The sequence below is a fragment of the Medicago sativa genome, chromosome 4, assembly GCF_051527215.1.
Source record: "Medicago sativa cultivar Bolivia chromosome 4, Bolivia_mono, whole genome shotgun sequence".
In the NCBI taxonomy this organism is placed as follows: Eukaryota; Viridiplantae; Streptophyta; class Magnoliopsida; order Fabales; family Fabaceae; genus Medicago; species Medicago sativa.
Genome location: NC_140752.1, coordinates 83609432 through 83628071, shown reverse-complemented (window position 1 = coordinate 83628071; position 18640 = coordinate 83609432). Strand labels below are relative to the sequence as shown.

At 34.4% G+C, this 18640-nt stretch overlaps 2 protein-coding genes, 1 long non-coding RNA gene and 2 other non-coding genes across 5 annotated transcripts; 1 reads left to right on the top strand and 4 right to left on the bottom strand.

The window, feature by feature from the left end:
- On the bottom strand, window positions 1-84 carry TRNAL-UAA (transfer RNA leucine (anticodon UAA)). Its single transcript has one exon. It is a non-coding gene; the product is annotated as a tRNA-Leu (tRNA).
- An 84-nt stretch (window positions 85-168) lies between these two features.
- On the bottom strand, window positions 169-241 carry TRNAR-ACG (transfer RNA arginine (anticodon ACG)). Its single transcript has one exon. It is a non-coding gene; the product is annotated as a tRNA-Arg (tRNA).
- A 1402-nt stretch (window positions 242-1643) lies between these two features.
- MCM3 (Minichromosome maintenance (MCM2/3/5) family protein) lies at window positions 1644-7948 on the bottom strand. The gene is made up of 17 exons (XM_085708019.1): window positions 7816-7948; window positions 7609-7718; window positions 7318-7526; window positions 6017-6147; window positions 5700-5938; window positions 5383-5619; window positions 5088-5242; window positions 4799-5007; window positions 4515-4680; window positions 4237-4439; window positions 3971-4030; window positions 3795-3884; window positions 3066-3238; window positions 2748-2819; window positions 2503-2644; window positions 2130-2231; window positions 1644-1978 (listed from the first exon to the last, which is right to left on the bottom strand). Exons 1-16 carry the CDS (start codon window positions 7879-7881, stop codon window positions 2172-2174), a joined length of 2322 nt encoding a protein of 773 aa, XP_085564145.1. The 5' UTR covers window positions 7882-7948; the 3' UTR covers window positions 1644-1978; window positions 2130-2171.
- A 1881-nt stretch (window positions 7949-9829) lies between these two features.
- Window positions 9830-12392, top strand: LOC146932846 (uncharacterized). The gene is made up of 2 exons (XR_015008069.1): window positions 9830-10172; window positions 12132-12392. It is a non-coding gene; the product is annotated as an uncharacterized LOC146932846 (long non-coding RNA).
- Window positions 12393-13966: 1574 nt separating this feature from the next.
- Window positions 13967-18319, bottom strand: LOC146932845 (3-oxoacyl-[acyl-carrier-protein] synthase I, chloroplastic-like). Its single transcript, XM_085708018.1, has 7 exons — window positions 17789-18319; window positions 17263-17694; window positions 16756-16929; window positions 15520-15633; window positions 15296-15397; window positions 14574-14640; window positions 13967-14471 (listed from the first exon to the last, which is right to left on the bottom strand). Exons 1-7 carry the CDS (start codon window positions 18245-18247, stop codon window positions 14404-14406), a joined length of 1416 nt encoding a protein of 471 aa, XP_085564144.1. The 5' UTR covers window positions 18248-18319; the 3' UTR covers window positions 13967-14403.
- Between the last annotated feature and the right edge of the window lie 321 nt (window positions 18320-18640).

The following is an 18640-nucleotide window of genomic DNA, read 5'->3' as shown; positions in this document are numbered from 1 at the left end:
TGTCAGAAGTGGGGTTTGAACCCACGCCCTCTCACGAGGACCAGTTCTTAAGACTGGCGCCTTAGACCTCTCGGCCATTCTGACTTTGGTTTGATTCGTTTTGTTAAATATTATTTATATTCTTTAATAATGGTACGTAATTTGAAAAATACAAAAAAAATAAAAATACGACTCCGCTGGGGATCGAACCCAGAATCTCTGGTTCCGTAGACCAGCGCCTTATCCATTGGGCCACGGAGTCTTTTGTGGAATGCTTGTTTATGTGTCTCAAACAAATATATTTATATAGGAAAGGTAGAACATACAAGTCACTATGGTTTTTATTAATGAACGATGGTTATACTTATTATTAATTAGAATGAGGAAATAAAAACGAAACTAAGGAGGGAAAGCTATTTATTTACTGTCATAGTTCAAAAGAAGCTATTAATAAGTTTGTCAACATAAACTCTCACTATGGCCAATTTATCAACGCAGTAATTAACCTCGTGATAATTATGTTTGATTTCACAACTTCAATACACCTGATCCGACGAGAGCAAAACTTCATGAAGAAGATGCATCAAATACATATGTGTGATTTTCTTGACAGTGGTAAGAAGATCCTATAAAGATGGTGGGAGTTGGTTCCCAACTTGCTCTTATTGCACTCCTTTTTTAATTAGTAAATATATTTGTACTCTTTGATTGAACCTCAATGTATATTTCCTCCAAAATTAAAACACCAATATTGAGATATTTTTTGGGGTAGAGTACAATGTATAAAGAATAGTATTATAATTTATTACCGACTGATATGTGTATATGCGTGGTAGAATTACTATTTAGATTACATATATTGTGTGATAAAAATGGTACGGAAGTGTAAGTTTTGATGAAGTGTATTTTTAACCATTTTAAATCTCTCCTCTCTTTTCTCGTCACAAGCAATTTTAACCATTTTTATTCTTTGGTGAAGTGTATTTTTAACTTTATTTCAAACAACTTCCGGTTAAGATTGGAAGAATAGGAGCAGCAAGTTTTGATTAGTTTTATCGGCTACCTCATCGTAACCAGCTAACCTCATGCACAAGGTTAGCTTTTGAGAGCTCAGAAACATGGTTAATACTACATACTACTATGGTAAAAGAAAATTCAAATAATATCCCCATTTTTCGTCTATATCCCTTGTTTGTTGTGAGGCATACTGTTGTTAGATAGCCGAACCTTATTCATGTTTAAATTCAGTCAATTTGTGTTTGTTTACCATCATAGGGACACTTTCAATATTTTATATTCTTATATTTTTTAAAATGACTAAACATAGAATCCTAAATAGTGATTATTTTCTTTCTAGTATAATCTTATATTAAAATAATCTGAAACAAATTGCCAATGCAATGTGAAACTCGTTTCTTTAAAAAATAATTGACCCGCACTATCCTATTTTGGTCTAGTAAGAGACCGGGTAAGGTGGACAAACCCACATTATCAACACTTATTTCATTGATTGAAAATAAGCATCGTTCATTGATGGCAATCCCATCTTTTCTTTATATGATTGACCCCAAATTTATATGCCTAAGAAAAAAGACTACAATCTTCAACACATAGCACAGCCCTCCAACTGAAGGTATGGCAAGAAAATTGTGCAACCGCACAGATGAGGGAAACATATAGGTCCATTTCATAAAACATGCCCAAAGAAAAGGTTCAATTCTAGAAGCGTTGTTTACAGTACACATGAAAACAAGGCGGTTAGCAGCACCGAAATCCATAAAGACAGGGAGTGTCATTTATACACGAAACTAAGAACTGTTGAGAGGGGATTGCAAAGTTCCTTATGACCCAAATAATTCAGTTATAAATATACCAACAGCATTGCATTTGTTATGTCCTTGATGAGGTATTAGCAGATAGCTCTCTGGCAGTAAGTAAACAAATTAACTCTGAAAATTGAAAATCCTTGTCAAGTCTCCCTAGCAGCAAAACCTGCTCCCTGAAATGAACGTTTAGTTTGTAATGCAGCCCATAAAAAACAACTCATCCCTTCATCATTTCTCATAGAGATGTAATCGATGTACCCAACAAATGAACTATATATGATACATCTCCACAGAGAAAATAAAAGTTGAATAACAATTGCATACCTCCCAGAATCTTTGTTGAGATATTGTGCACTGATCTTACAATTATGATACCATATGCACTATTCCATCAGCTATCATTAATCTATTGTCTTCTTGCAACTTCTGAAATTTCAAAAAAGACAAGACAATGTAATTGGAGTTTGTGGCTGGAGCATGACAACACATTTATAATTACAAAGACGGTGCTAAAGAGAGAAACTGAAAAAGAAAGGGGAATCTGTACAACCAGACATTATGATAATTCAATGAATATGTATGAGATAAAAGAGAATGTGCCTTGAGAGAGAGAGAGAGAGAGAATGTGATACTATTCCTGGATACTAGTGTAGCGAATACGGATGGAATCAATTAGAGAAAGCCTCAAAAGATGTACCTCTAACAGGAGCAATACATCTGCAGAGCTGTAAGTGGAACCTGCCCCTCTATTGATAACATCCTCTATGTCTGCAATAGGTATTTGATCCAAACGGTTGGAGCGCATATGCTGACCAAATAGGGAATTGAATGCTTCGATTCTGCATGTCAATGGAAAACAGTTTACATCCGAAACAGGTAGAGTTGAGATTTCAATATAAGAAAACAAAGTTATAAGAGGCTAAAGATTGGCAGTTGAAAGACCTTTCAGGAGTGAGACCAACAGCAGGTTGGGCTTCTGAGGTATCGTCTACTTCCATGGCATCTGATGTTGAGCTAGTAAAAAGAAAAACAGGCAGAGTTCAATAATGGCTAAATAAGTTTAAGAAATCAGGACAACAAAAATGTCACCATTAACATGGTATCAATGTATCAGAGTCGTTATGAACTGTTGTAAACGATGTTAATTTAGTTTCTGGAAACGGGAAATAAATGAACCTATGGTAAAAATTAAGATATAAAGACGCTTGTAACATTTATATTTAACTTCCCCAAAGATAGCATAAACTAATTTTCACTTACTTTCTTTTACTTTTAGAACCACGGTCAGGACCATCATTTTCACCGTCAGCCCTACGCTTCCTCTCCAGTTCCCTTTCCCTCTCTTCTTCACGCTCATCCATTTCTGTCAGTTCTTTATGATATATTGCAAAATTCAGAATCTTCAACGCAGCATCAACATCAGACTTTGAAACCTGGAAGGACAAATGGAGATTCAATCACCACGAGTGCTGAACACAATCACAAGTTGTAAAAGTACAGCAAGGTTCAACTTAATAAGAAGAGTAACAATCGTAACAAGAAAAATTGTAGCCAATGAGGGTGCCAAATGCATATTTGAGCAATTGATGTAATTTACTTTCAAGTATTTTAGAAGAATTAATTTTGCAAGAGTAAGTTGTATTTTCAAACGTTTGCCTAAAAGTAATTTTCTGGCATTTGGCGGTAATACAACTATTAATTTTGGATGAAAGTGTTGTTAAGTTAATGACAACATTGACATGTAGCTCCAAAAATCCACCAGCTAAACAACGAAAGTGATAAAACCACTTTTGGGCTGCAAAACGTTGAGCCCCATAAGAAAAGTTGGAAGGGTATCCAAATGTCCAAGTGTAACTAAAGAAAGACTGAAAAATTAATTTGAAATGGCTTCTGGACATACTACGTTTGTTGTCAAAATGAACATGCATCTCACGACTCATGATATTAGTATGTTACGAATATCTAAAAGGTGGACGCCAAGTACAGTACCTTTCTGCTCAACTTCAATTTGGCATGAGCAGTTGAGAGACGTATTATAGTTTCTAAAGTTCTGGCAGTTATTGGAAGTGTTCCTCCAGTCTGCACAAAGCCAGCAGGATATCAATACAAAACCAATATGTAGAACTATTGATTTGTTTCGGGCTAATTGCATTCATGATGCTAACCTTCGCATTTGACTTTGCATTCCTGAGCTCAGCGTATGCTGCGGCAATCTGCTCAGATGCCTGTGGAAAAATTTAATTGATATAAGGAATTGGAACAAGAGCATAAAAATCATCGGAAAAAGTCAGACTTCACAATAGCCATTCAGGTGTGGCAATAGCAAAAGGACAGCAGACCCAAAAGTTCCTTACAACAGATAAATTGTAATATATAAGAGGGAATTCACTATTAATCAAGAAAAGAATGATAATGCTATTAGTAATATCACCTCGTCGGTCAGGTCAGGTTGAATCCTATGCTTAGCATAATGGATATACTTTTTCAGGAACTTAATCGTAAGTGTATCGCGTTTGCGACCTCTGTCAGTTTTCTTTCCATGTAGCATTCTGTTATATTTGACAAAGACAGATGATTCAGTATCAGCTTCCTCTTCTCTTCCATATCTTGCACTCCCATCATGTGCCGCCTCACCTATTGATAAGTATGTTAATTTGAATTCTCTAGTGTATGCAGGTTCATAGCATTTTTTCAAAACTGCTTATCTACCTCCATCAATGGCAGAACGAAATCGATGCATACGCAGGACGTGCTCTGATATTTGGCGATCAATATCAGGATCCATTTGGTCCAACACAATAAACAACAGATCAAATCGAGAAAGCAAAGAGTCCGGTAGTCCAATATTTTTAGTTGGAGTCAGTGAACGATCATACTGTAGAATCAAACGACAAAAGCCACAAAGTCAAGTTTGGAAGAGTTAACGGTACAGTAGAGAGTATTAATAACTTTTGTTGTTAATACAGAACTGCAAATAGCAGAATGCCACTTACAGTTCCATATATGGGATTTGCAGCTGCCACCACACTGCAACGAGCATTAAGTGAGGCATGGATCCCAGCTTTAGCAATAGTTACGGTCTGCTGTTCCATAACTTCGTGTATAGCTACACGATCTTGATCATTCATTTTGTCAAATTCATCAATGCAGACAACACCTCTGTCAGCAAGAACCATTGCCCCAGCTTCTAACCTTCTTTCTCCTGACAAAAAGAAATTATAATTTTTCTTTAGATTGCAAAAGTCATAAGAGAATTATGTATTGTCCTTGAAGAATATTTACCTGTTTCTTGATCTGAAGTAACTGCTGCTGTCAAACCAACCCCAGAAGAACCCCGACCAGTAGTTGATATGGCTAAGGGAGCAATATTCATAATTGCTCTCAAGAGTTGAGACTTGGCAACAGATGGATCACCAACCATCATCATATTAATGTCACTAAAAGAAGAAGGCAGACCAGTATTACAACTTTTGTAAACAATATTAAGAGAGATAAATGTCAAGAATGTGTTGGACTGCAATAATACCATCTTCCAAAAAAATTGAGTGATATAATGATATATGGAGAAAGCACTAACCCTCTCAAATGAGTTCCATTCTTTAGGTTCTTCTCCACTCCACCAAGCATCAATAAAATCACTGCTTTCTTTATCCAAGAATGGCCATGTATAGAAGGTGCAAGTGAATTACCGAGCAGATCAAATGTATCATCCCTTTCAGCTATCTTTTTTATGTTTTTAAGGTCTTCAGGGCTGTAGATTGGAGCATTAGCCTCTTTGTTGAGAAGAGATACATTGTTGGCTATGAGCACAGTCCTGCATCCACAGCAATCAATCAAGTTTCTGTTCAATAAAGCAAGGGCAGAGGAATTATTCAGTATATTTTCTGAAGCTACCTGAATACACCATTCACACTGCCTTTGCTTTTTCCTGGAAGAGCCTTATATATCCCAACAATAGCTACACGATCGCCAGGCTTGCAAGAATCAACGAGGTCATCCTCTGCTATGATATCCACCGTTCTTGGGAGCTGACCAGGTGCAGAATTTTCAGGAACTTCCTGCATGGACAAGGTTTGATGATCCTTGTATTTGCACATTCCATACTCGGTCACAAGCAAGTTGCCACTTTCATCCTACAATAAACATTTAGTCAGTAAATTTTATCCTTTCGTAATAAAAATAATGCTAGAAATGAAGGATCTTGTGATTACCCTTGTGGGATAAACAGATCCTGTGGGCAAACCCAAATTAGATGTAATGTCACGATAATCGCGGCTTGTGAAGCTTCCGGTGGTGGGGCAGAAATGAACACTTTTAACAACCTTTGGCCTTACGAGAGAACCTATGAGTGAAATTAACAAGTTAGATTCCAGCATGAATGAACCCATAATCTGTATGAAACAGAAACGAGAGAAAATGTGAAAAGAAACTACCAAAAGATAACACCAATTGCGGCTTGTAAAAAAGATTAGATGCTTTATAACCGGAAAATGACTTTTACATTACCACTATCCTCTAGCATAATGCATAACATGCCACCCAAGGACACATTAAAATATTTATCATTTCCTAAAACTCAATGGATACCCAAAAGAATCAAATAAACGGGTAAGTTTACCAACCAAGTGAGTCTGGATACAAACATAAGCAATAATTACCGACCAAATTTGGTGGAAATGATTAAGATTATAGGCACTTTATCACTCAACCTTACCTCTGCCTGCATAACATGTCTATTACGTTTTTATATTTGATAATTTAAATTTGGGAATTCAAAAAAAAAAAAATGAAAAACTAAAAAAAGATTGAAAGATCTTCTATAAAAAACTTAAGTTAAATACTTTTGTCTGTAATGTTCTGTAATTAGGATTTGGATAAACTAAGATTATTATTCAGTTGTATTATATATTGTAATTAAAATTGAAGCTGTTTCAAAACGTATGAAGCTGAACATTAGTTAAAAATAGAGTTCCACTTCCAGATCATTGACCATCGACCAAAACAAAAGGTAAAGTATAAACCCTTAAACATAAGAACCCGCACATCCCAGCAACTTCACAGCAAACAGAAATTAGCACAGAAAATGAAAATTCCCAAAACTACTGTGATAGCCTGTTTGGATTGGCTTATTCGAGCATATCTACTAGCATAAGCACTAGCTAGCAACACTGTTTGGAAGAACTAATTCATAAGCTGTGTTCAGATTTTTCCTATAAGCTCTCTAGGATAATTATGTAAAGAGCTTATAGATTTAACAAAAGCAGTTTGCCTTTATCTTATCTTGTGTTATAGAAATAGCTTATTCATAAGCGCATGTATGCTACAAAAAAAGTTGTTTATCCAAACAGTGCCTAATCATAATCAAGGAGTAATCATACATAAAAAGAAAAAACATTTGATCATACAGACAAGTTCAAGAGAAACCCTAGGAATCAAAAATCAATTATTATAACGGATTAACGCCGTTTTCTCATGAATCATACTAACTAAAGTGAAAAACAGTTTAACTTACATTTAGTGATAATGCCCTCGACACAAACCATAGAACCTATAAATTCAGAAAGAAGATCCCTCGGCGTAACTCGGCGAGAAACAAAAGGACCTTCAAATCCAACGAGAACTTGTTCCCCTTCCTTCAAATACTTTGGATCACTACCACGAACAACTTCGGTAACCGCATCACAAAATGATTGCATATACTCACTTGGATTTCTCAAAATCCTGAAAAACGTAAAAATCTGTTAGAATTTAAACAAAATCGAATTCTACAGTGGAAAGAGTAAAGGTAAAAGCGGTTACGAACCTGTTTCCTAAGTCGCGGAAGTTGTGGAGATCGGAGATGTTGACGATTAAGCGGCGGCGTTTGTGGTTGATTAGAGCTTTGATTTCATCCATGTAAATGCTTTTTCCGATCTGATTCAACAAAAAAATTGAGAATGTTAGAAATGAAGAAGAAGAAGAAGAAGAAGAAGAAAAGTGAAAATTAAAGAGAAGTGAAGAATTAGGTTACATCTTGATCTAAGAAATCAGCGAATTCTCGCTTGTGAGCTTGTCGAACTTCTTCGCTCAAATCCATTTTCCGAGGATTCTGCGAGAACGATGGGAGAGAGAGAGAGAGAGAGAGAGAGAGAGAGAGTGGCGATGGAGGAAGAAAGAGGAATGTTGCGGTTCGAGTGTTTTTTTAGAGATAGGGCATTGTTTTGGCGGGAAATGAGCTCGCGTTGTGGCGGGAAATGGAGTATGATTTGGTTCAGTTCGACCGGTCCGGCTTATGCTTCACGCTTTTCTTGGTTTATTTTTATACTATACATACTATTGGATTTGATTTTTTTTTTTTTACACTGAATACTACTCCCTCCAGTCCTTATTATAAGAAACAATTGACTTTTTTGGTTCATAGAATAATTAATGTATCTTGTTATAAATATAGACTAGATACATCACTTATACAATGAACCTAAAAAATCAACTTTTTCTTATAATAAGGACCTGAGGGAGTATTTGATTTGATGTATGTTATGTAATTGATAATTGCGTAAAATAAAGGAGCAGTTATTATAAAAGTTTGTGCGTTAATTTTTTACACTAGACCTTCAACGCTTAACTCTTTGTTAAAAGTTAAAACCGATTTATAATTCTATTAAACGAATATTTGATATAAAGATAAATAAAATCCTTCGAAATACTATGTAAACCTTATAGTGTGATCGATATTTATGAATATTGTATTTTAAAGAATTGATTTTATCATCTAAAACAATTAATGGCATAGTTTGTTGCACGTTTGCCTTCGAGTTTTGTATAAAAGATTCTTTAAAATAATTGCATAAAGATGAAATAAATATAGTTTTTTTTTTTGTGGTCGGGGTTTGAATCTCAGACCTTGCATATATTATGCATTGTTTCTACCAACTGAGTTAAGCTCAATAGGACAAATATAATAGTATTTAGTATAATAAACAAGTTGAAGAATGGCTGTACATTGGTCCAACAAGATTTGTGAGCGAAACAAATATCCCTTGAAGATGCATCTATTGTTCTATTTACTTATTAAATAATTATTAAAATTTAAATGTAAAAGAAATTGTTCACCAAAAAAAAAATGTAAAAGAAATTTAATTTGTCATGGTAAATTAATTTTTGGCTTATTTTTTTTTACTTAAGTTAGTAATCAAACTGAAGTACACTAGATGTTGAGAAATGATATGAAAACTTTTTTATTTTAAGGAAAATGATATGAAAACTTATTTCTAATGTATGTTTACCAATGCTCTTGAGACATTTTTTAGCATCTTCCTTAGTCTTTTAAATGACATTTCTTTTTTTGTGTTGGTCGGGGTTTGAACCCCGGACTTTGCATATATTATGCATTGTCCGTACCAACTGAGCTAAAGTCATGAGGACACCCTTTTATCACTTCATACAAAAAAATTCAAAATACAAAACAAAAGATATAAAGCTTTGTTTTCTTTAAAAAAAAAATAAAAAAAAAAGATATAAAGCTTTGTTCAGAAGGATATGAAGTTATTAGTTACTACCGCCTCAAATTATTTTAAGTCTTGAGAGAGAAAAAAAATTGTTTTAGAAGCTAATAACCACCTAGAGAAAATTATTTTAAGTTTTGTTTTATGGAATTTGAACAATTTTGAAGGAATCCTTGTAAAAAAAAACAGTTTTGCAGGATTGAAAATTTCTTGCGCATAAAAAGATATGAAAATTTCTTATTTTATTAGCTACTTTTATCCCCGTCTCTCGTGATTCTCATTCTTCAATTATCAAGGAACATTTGTTCAAAAAAAAAAATAAACTATCAAGTAACATTTCTTCTATATACTTCCGCCATCATTTCACTTAGGGGTGGGCAAAGTTAACCAAAAATCAATCTGAACCGGTTAACCGAACCGAACCATATTAAAATTAACCGAACCATTGCATTGGTTAACCGAATTGAACCGTTATTTGAAGATGGTTTACTAACCGAACCGAGCTTTTATTAGATTCAATTAACTAGTATTATCCGAACCGAACCATTACAATTTACAACTCAATTGATCAGTCATCACACAAAACTTCTTTTCACACAATGACACAAAACGTGAACTGAACCCTTTTCTAAACCCTAATTTCAATTTCAATTTCTATTTCTGAACCCTAATTTCTCCTCTTCAGGGACCAATGATGGTGATATTGAAGCTTTCTTCACCTCACTCAATTCACTCTTCTGCGATTTTCCCACTTCAGCGACCAGCGACCATTGACCAGTGAGCATTTTTCTCTTCTGCGATTTTCCCACTTCTACTTCAGAGACCATTTTTTTCTGCGATCTTCACCTCTTCTTCGAACTCTTATGCGAACTCTTCACCTAAGGTACAAATTAGTTTATGGGTATGATTTGTTTTGAGTTTTGTTTTTGGGTATGATTGATTTTGGTTTTTGGGTATGATTTTGTTTGATTTTTGTTTCTGGGTATGATTGATTTTGGTTTGTGGGCATGTTTTTGTTTCTGGCATGTTTGTGTGATTATATGATGAGTGTTAATTTGTTGGTGATTGTTGCAAAGTGACGTGTGAAATATTTGGACTCTTAGAAGCTTTTTTTTAGCTCATTTCTATAACTTATATTCATTTGTGTTCTCTACTGTGGAGTTTTTTGGTAGGATGGTAAATCTTTTGTAACTTTGTTATTATTATTGTTGTAACTTTAAAGCCTTTGGTAATCAAATTTATTGGAACAAAAAATGTTGTTATTCTGAACAAATAGAGCAGCACCCTTTTAGATTGATTTGAGAGAGAAATAGGTTTGGCTTGTATTGAAAGGTAAGCAAGAAATCCAATGTTGTTATAGGCAGTGGAGAAAACAGACTAGTCTTGTAGTCTTAGGAGTTGTCAAATGAAGGTGAATTGTTCAAGTTGTTGATCACTGTGTAACAAGAAAACTACCAGATTCACTTGTGTGTTTGTAAAGCAAAATCTTATAAACAGTCACTCCCTTCTTATACTCTACAATTCAGCAATAATCATCACACCTTAAGTTGCATTGACCTTAAGTTGCATTGCTTCTTGCAATTGTGAAGAAAAGATTATAAACATCATCATCACATTCATCATTTGATTCATCATTTGTGATCACTATTAGTAATCTTTACTTTTGATATGGAAGTTGTAACTTTTTGATTACATGCTTGATTTTTTTTTATATATTTTTTGCTGTGTTTCTGTTGCGGAATTGGAATATATTCTTAACCAATGTTGAGTTTAGTTAATGATAATAAATGATTGATATTGAAATGTTCGCTCTTTCATTGTATTTCTGCTAATATTTTATTTTGAAGTTGTGTGCAACTTAATGCTCCTGATGCTTATGATTAAGTGAAGATTGATGTGTTTCGATGAATTTGAGATATATGTAGTGTAATTAGTTTCTACCATATGATGATAGGATCCCTTGGTTATATATATTGTATTCTTTCATTAAACAAGCTAAGGGCTAAGAAGATTTGATAGTTCATTGTATATTGCCTCTTCCTTTTTCATCTACTGTGAGCTGCATTTCTCTGTTTCATCGAAGTGGAAGTGTGTGGTATTGATTTGTATGGGGCATCTAGTCCTTTTCATTGTATTTTGTGTCTGCAAAAATAAAAATGATTGTCTGCGTAGAATTTTGTTCATGTACTCTGATCATCCTTTCTCCGATATATGGTTTATGATAGAACATTATTTCGGTGTTTGATTCATGTAGCCGACCCCACTTAGTGGCATTTTTGGAATCTAACAAGGTGGATGATGTGTTACATTTGTGTGATGACTGTGTGTGAATATTTTGTGTGATGGCTTGGCTTCTTAGCTTGTTTACATTACTAAGATAACTTATATGGATTTCTTTGTCAATCTTATCTTAGTATCACTGTGCAAAGTGATGAGTTCTTGTAGTCTTACTCTCAAACTATTATCTTGCTATATTATTCACAAAGAGAAAGTGAATTTGGCATACACAGTTTTCATGTTCACAAAGAGAAAGTGAATCTGGCTTTTTTTTTCTTCATGTTACTGGTTGTGTTGGAGTTCCTTGCTATTGAATTGTTTCAGCAATGGTTACTTTGCCATGACTAACAATGAGATTATCCTAGTTGATGGAAAAGAAACTCATGTAATTTTAAGACCATAGGTTGATTAGTCTGTGTTCAGTTACAATTCAGGATATAGAGACTCATTTATCAGGCACATAATTGTTTAATCTGAATGCAAATGTATAATATTAGTTACTGTCAAATGTCTTGAATCCCTTTCTAAGCCAATTCACTTCAATTCATGTCTTTTTGTTTTGCAGGGCCAATACCATATGAATGATCAAACATAATTCATAAAGTCAGAGATCAATTTGGACTTCAAAGTTGAAGTTATTAGCTCCTTGTTGAGAGAAGATGTCTGCTATTATAAACATTTAGCTTTATTTTGTTTTGCCATTGTAATAGTTTTCTTTGGAAGGATGTTGACCCTATTAACTTATGCAAGTATGATGTATTGAGAGTAACTAAGGAATTATTGTTACTTCAAACTGAAGTTGATTTTATTGTTACTTAAGGATTAAGCTCTTGTGATTTATGTGCTCTTATGTTGATGTCAACTGTACAAAAGATATAATTTTATTGTATTTTTTGAAATTTACCAAAAGATGTGCGCTCTTGTGATTTATGTGCTCTTATGTTGATTTTTTTGACTTGGATCGGATCGGATCGGATCATTTTTTCAAATCCGAAGCAAACTAAACCGAACCGCGAAAGCTATAGAAAGAGGATTTGAACTTTGAAGGTCAAAATGAATGTCATATTTTCCAGGCTGCTGCATGTGAACCAAACAAGCTTTTAAAACAAAACCACAACTACTAACTTAGCAGAATTTTTTAACCTTGGACCTTAGCAGATTTTTCTATCAACTAATGGAACTAATAACAGATACACACTTTGATTCTGTGATTCCAATAAATATTAAAGAATAAATTAAAAACTATATTGCAATTGTAACCAATTATGACGTATTTTTTTACCGTGTTTAATCTTATATATTACATTAATTTAATCTATATTATTATTACTTCATATCTTTCAAAAAATAATCGATAATAATTTTCATACTGTAATTTTTATTTCTTAATATATTTTGCATTAAACTTATTATTTTAATGTGTTTGTGTAATAATAATATTAATAAAAAAAATTATATTCTTAAAAAAAAGTAAATAAAAAAATATTTTGCATTTTGGATAAAAAAAAGGATAAAAAAACAATTAAATTCACAAAAGGATAAAAAAAAATGCATTTCGGTTCAAAATATTGGTTTTGGTTCGGTTCGGTTCGGTTCATAGGTAAGAAAACGGTTAACCGAACCATAACTTTGGTTCAGTTCGGTTAGCTCCATACCTGAAACGGTTCGGTTCGGTTTTCCCGAACCATTTCAAAATTTCGGTTCGGTTCGGTTTGGTTTTTTAGGTTAACCGAACCATGCCCACCCCTAATTTCACTGCATCTTTATAAGTTGTACTTGTACATCACTACTTCGTTCTCAAATTATAAGTAATGTTACTTTATCGTACCAATTAAACATTAATGTTACTTTTTTTATTATATCATTAACTATTTATTAGTTTCCCTTCTTTCATTTATTTAATTTAACTTTTCCATAATATTAACGAAGAATAATTTTGTAAAATAAGTCATAATTTCTCTTTCGCATATAAAATTAATTACATTTTTTAATTTTTATAAAAGAGCCAAAATGACTTATAATTTGAATTCGAGACCGAAGGATACAATTTATAGGCATTTCTTGCTTTGTTAAATAGCAGAAAGACTAACAATATATCACCTATATTTCTCTGAGAATATGTTAAATAGCTGAAAGACTAACAGCATATTACTCTATATTTTTCTGAGAATAATCTAAGCATAAAACAGATAACGTAAAACAGCGTGCAACCAAAACATAAACTAAACTACACATGCTTAACAAGCTAAATGTAAGACTACAACAGGTTTTCAGGAACTACAAAGTTATCTTGAAAATGGCAAAAGACGAAACCATTCTTAACAAGCTAAATGTATCATATGTTTCCAAAAAGCTATGAACTGATTCAAATATAACCAACAAAGATTCAATAACAATAAGTACCATAAATACATGCTTGTTATTAAATATCTTTACTTAATAAGATAAGGAAGAATGCTTAAATAAGCTCTTTTGGCATTTTCTATCCGCAAGTCTAACTACCAAACAATGAAATCTCCGTGCTACTTTTAAAAAGTTCTACAGCAAAACAGTCTTTGGAGCTAACTGTCTTTTCTTAATTAGCATAAAATGAACAATTACAGGACTACAACTTTTAAATATTATGGACTCAATAAATAGCCTCAATGATGTAGAGAGAACAAAATTTTAATTTAGATTCCGTGTTCTACATGAAGAGCCTTGCTATTAATAGCCGGTCCCGAGCCCAAACGGAAGAAGAGGGTTGTGTTAGGCCTCGACAGCCAACGTAAAACTTTGTCGAATCTCTAAGACATGGGTTGTAGTTGTTCAACATGAAGAGCAGATAAACTTGGCAATCAGGGTCTGAAAGCGGAAAAAGCCACGACAGAGTTGTGTCCACCAAATCCAAAAGAATTTGAAATGCCTGGAAGAAAGAAAAAAAGGCCAGTTAGTTACCAGTCCAAATTATGGTCTTTATCACGTGAAATGAAAAATGCACTGGTCGTTGAATTATTTAGAATCTTACCAACATTAATTTCATGCTGCTGCTTGACATTTGCCACGGTATCAAAATCAACTGCAGGTTCTGGATTCTGCACCAAAGAGACCAAGGCAAACAAAATGATTACATATGGTTCTGAAAGGCAAAATAGGAGGCCAGTAAAAGGATATGATATGTTCAAACTAGTATTTTAATAGAAAACCATATGATTAGAAATGAAACCCCAAACACCTCTTTTATCCACCCCACAAAAACAACGCGACTTGACTTCCAATAACATGATAGTTCATATATCAGAACAAACAAACAAAAAACCACGTGAGTAAAAAGAAAAGGTTAAAATACTGACATTGATGAATACTCTCATTGTCTTGTTTTATTTGTCATTCAAGACAATGACCACACAGTAAAGAAATCATTAATTATAATTCTTACGAAGGTAAAATATTTGTTTTGACTAAAATGTACTTATTGTAGCAAGAGTTTAATAAAAGTTAAATAACAGGTTGGGGTACCAATAAATAAGGTTATATTGAACGGAGAAAAGAAAAAAAAAATTAACATGTTACTGATATTCTAAAATGAAAGTTAATTTGAGACCAGGCCATTATTCCAAGAGGTGGCAGATAAAATGTGACAGAGAGAGTAACAATTTATCTACCAATAATGAAAGCCCATTCTCTCAGTTGATTCTAATAAAGACACAACGATCCTAATCATGAAAAACAAGAATTAAGTAAACGTACGAATTGATTGATTGATGGATGCAGCCACCCTGTTGTTATGGCTTTTATTGTGGCAATAGCTTCCAAACCCCCAGCTGCGCCAAGGCAGTGCCCTATCATAGACTGGTATCACAGAACAGCATATGCATCAGTTAATGGCCAGGGAATGAATCAAAAATAACCTGCGATGATCTATAAAACAGAAAGCTTTCGCTGGCAAATAAAAGTCCATGACATGATAATACCTTGGTGGCATTAATTTTGATGCCAGAAGGGTTCTTGAAAACCTTTTTGATAGCATTAATCTCTGCCAAGTCACCAACAAGAGTGGAAGTTGCATGTGCATTTATGTAATTGACCTAAAAAGAAGCAAATGACATGCTTTCACTTTGCTAATTTATGGGACGCGTTAATCACTACTCCCTCCATTTCTTTTTATAAGCAAATTTTACTTTTTAGATTCATTCAATTAATGATGTATGTGGTTCATAATATGGGCCACATACATCATTAATTGAATGAATCTAAAAAGTAAAATTTGCTTATAAAAAGAAACGGAGGGAGTAACAGAATATAAATCAAAATATTAATCAGACATTAAGGCAAACTTCTAGAATTGACAAATCAACATGCAGCAATGGCCTAACAAATTGTCTTTCCACTTATTTATGCTAGCAGCTTAAGCCCTCTATTTGACCTGATGAATGAGCAAGTAACTAGGTATAAACTGATTATTTGCAGAGGAGGCACCAACTTGGCCCCTTACATCCGATTGATGTTTTAAATATATTCTAATCACAAGGCATTTCTAACTTCTGACTTTTTGCTAACATAATGTAGCATCCTGGTACTGATATCGATACCAGTATGCAGAAATACAAGACAAAAAATGAACACAAATTAGTAAAATCAAAAACAGTTGGTCAAGCCAAGATTTCTTAGAGGCCTTAGTTTCTCCCTTCAATAATGCTCTCACTATGCAGATTTTTCTTGCCTTTTCTTCTTTTACGTTTTCTCCAGTTTTATCATACCACTAAATGCTAACGCCATAGTGCTACTCCTTCCCACACACCCCACCGTGTGCAGACAGCTTTACATACATGTTTTTTAAGCATCATTTGAATCCTAATTTATGTAATTGAATATTTATAAAAATGCAACTTTTTCACATCTATTTATCCAGAACTCAATGCTATAAATTTTTGTAGAGCTGCATGAAATTATAACTACTTAGCAACAGCTTTACAAGAGGTTTTTACTATTATTCATACATGCCATGCCATCCCCTATTGTACCGTGTACCAAAAGATGTTGAAAACACACATCTACTATGAATACAAGCAAACAGAAAAATAGAGTAAGCTGGAAAGGAAAAACACACTGAAGGAGAAAAGCAATGAATTAAATGGGAGACAAGACTAACAATTTAATAAACAGATAAAGTTAGCAACAAAAGCGTAGCAAAAAGAGTAAGACAATACCTCCTCGGGTGACACACCGGCGTCTACAAGACTGCTCTGGATGCATGAAGACACGCCAAGCCCATCAGATCTTGGATCAGTCATGTGATAAGCATCACAGTTAACAGCACCTCCCAAGTATTCAGCAATGATAGGTGCACCTCGCTTCATGGCATGTTCAAGGCTTTCCATCACCTTTAAAGTTATAGTACTCTCGTTATGATACAGAAATTAACTTGTGGAGGACCCAAAAAAAAAAAAAAAAACAGGACACACGCGACATGGCCACTTATAGACACTTCGTGAAACAAGATTTAGAATTATTCTTTTTTGGATCATGTACAAAGGAAAAGATAATGTTTTAACAAAGCTCGTAGTAGTCTTACAGATACATCATCTTAAAAATCAAGCATAGTAATTGCAATTGAATTTCACTCAATCATGTAAACTTTTATATTGTTAATTAAGGTAAACAACATCCAAAAGAACAATAACAAATCATTAAGGACAACACAAATGAATCCTTACCAAAACTCCAGCACCTTCACCCATAACAAAACCATCACGGTCTTTATCCCAAGGCCTAGAAGCAGTTTTAGGGTCATCATTTCTCTGAGAAAGTGCTCTGCAAGCAACAAAACCCCCCAAACCAATAGGAATAATGGCAGCTTCAGTCCCACCCGCAATCATCAAATCGGCCTCACCCCTACGAATGTGATTGGCAGCAGCAACAAAACAATAATTTGAAGTAGCACAAGCAGTTGAAATAGAATAATTTGGACCCCTGAAACCTAAATCAATCCCAAGTAAAGCTGAAGCCATATTTGTAATAGCATAAGGAATAAAAAAAGGTGATATCTTTCTATGTCCCTTTTCAATCAGATTCTTAACTCCGTCGGAAAACACCGTTAAACCACCCATTCCTGACCCAACCAAAACACCAGCACGTTCTTTATCAATCTACAGTACATCAAAAAAATCCAAATCCAATTAGGGATCCGTTCAGTTCAATTCAGATATAGCAAATGCAGATCTAAGTGAAAGAGCGTTAAACCTTATCGAGATTTTCGGCACCGAGACCAGCATCTTCAAGTGCTTTCTTCCCGGCGACATTGCAGTACCGGAGACAATCATCCTGTCTCCGGTCATTCTTCCCGTCGATGTAACCCTCAGAGCTAAACCCACGGATCTGACCTGCGAACCGAGTAGGGAATTTGGAAGCATCAAACCTATCAATCAATGTGATCCCACTCTCACCGGCGAGAAGCTTCTCGTAGAAAATGTCGACGTCGTTGCCATGTACAGTGACGCCACCCATGCCAGTGATCACGACACGCTTCTTGGGATCCTTCTCTCTTTGAGGAGCGGCAGTGGTGACGGCGGAAGAGACGACGGAGAGTCTCTTTGGGGTTTTGGCGGTGGTGGTGGCGGCGGCATTGGAGGATTTTTTGCGGAGTGGTTCGAGTGGTGAAGGGCGGAGAGTGAAGGGTAGTTGATGCTGAAGTGATTGCATTGTGTTTGTTGAAATGACTGAGAGAACGAAGCTGAATGGTGTGACGAGGAAGTAACAAAAAAGAGTGTGTTTGATAATTTGTGATGAAACTTTGGTATTTAATGGTTTATTTATTTTGACAACAAGGGAATGAAATGATAATAACAATGTTTTCTTGCATTGGAAATTCCGGGATCCATAAATTGAGCGGCAATTTTGACATGTCGTCCCTCTAATTAGGTGATTCATAGGTGAACTACTCTATAAATTACTGTTTTTCCAAAGAAATGAAAAAATTTGTCAAAAAGTATAAAGAAAAGAAAAACATTAAAATTAACTACGGTTAATTGTTTAAGGATGTTGACGATGAGTGTTTCAAGTGACATTGGTGAACGACCCTATAAACAGAATTTT

Excerpts from the sequence above, each read along its gene's own strand:
- MCM3 (XM_085708019.1), bottom strand. The coding sequence starts at position 7,881 with ATGGATTTGAGCGAAGAAGTTCGACAAGCTCACAAGCGAGAATTCGCT. Across the intron at positions 5,620-5,699 it reads AGTGTGAATGGTGTATTCAG|GACTGTGCTCATAGCCAACA; the intron begins GTAGCTTCAGAA and ends CTGTGGATGCAG. Across the intron at positions 2,820-3,065 it reads GGTTCTAAAAGTAAAAGAAA|CTCAACATCAGATGCCATGG; the intron begins GTAAGTGAAAAT and ends TCTTTTTACTAG.
- LOC146932845 (XM_085708018.1), bottom strand. The coding sequence starts at position 18,247 with ATGCAATCACTTCAGCATCAACTACCCTTCACTCTCCGCCCTTCACCA. Across the intron at positions 15,634-16,755 it reads CCGGTGTGTCACCCGAGGAG|GTCAATTACATAAATGCACA; the intron begins GTATTGTCTTAC and ends GCTTCTTTTTAG. Across the intron at positions 14,641-15,295 it reads ATCCATCAATCAATCAATTC|AATCCAGAACCTGCAGTTGA; the intron begins GTACGTTTACTT and ends TCTTTGGTGCAG.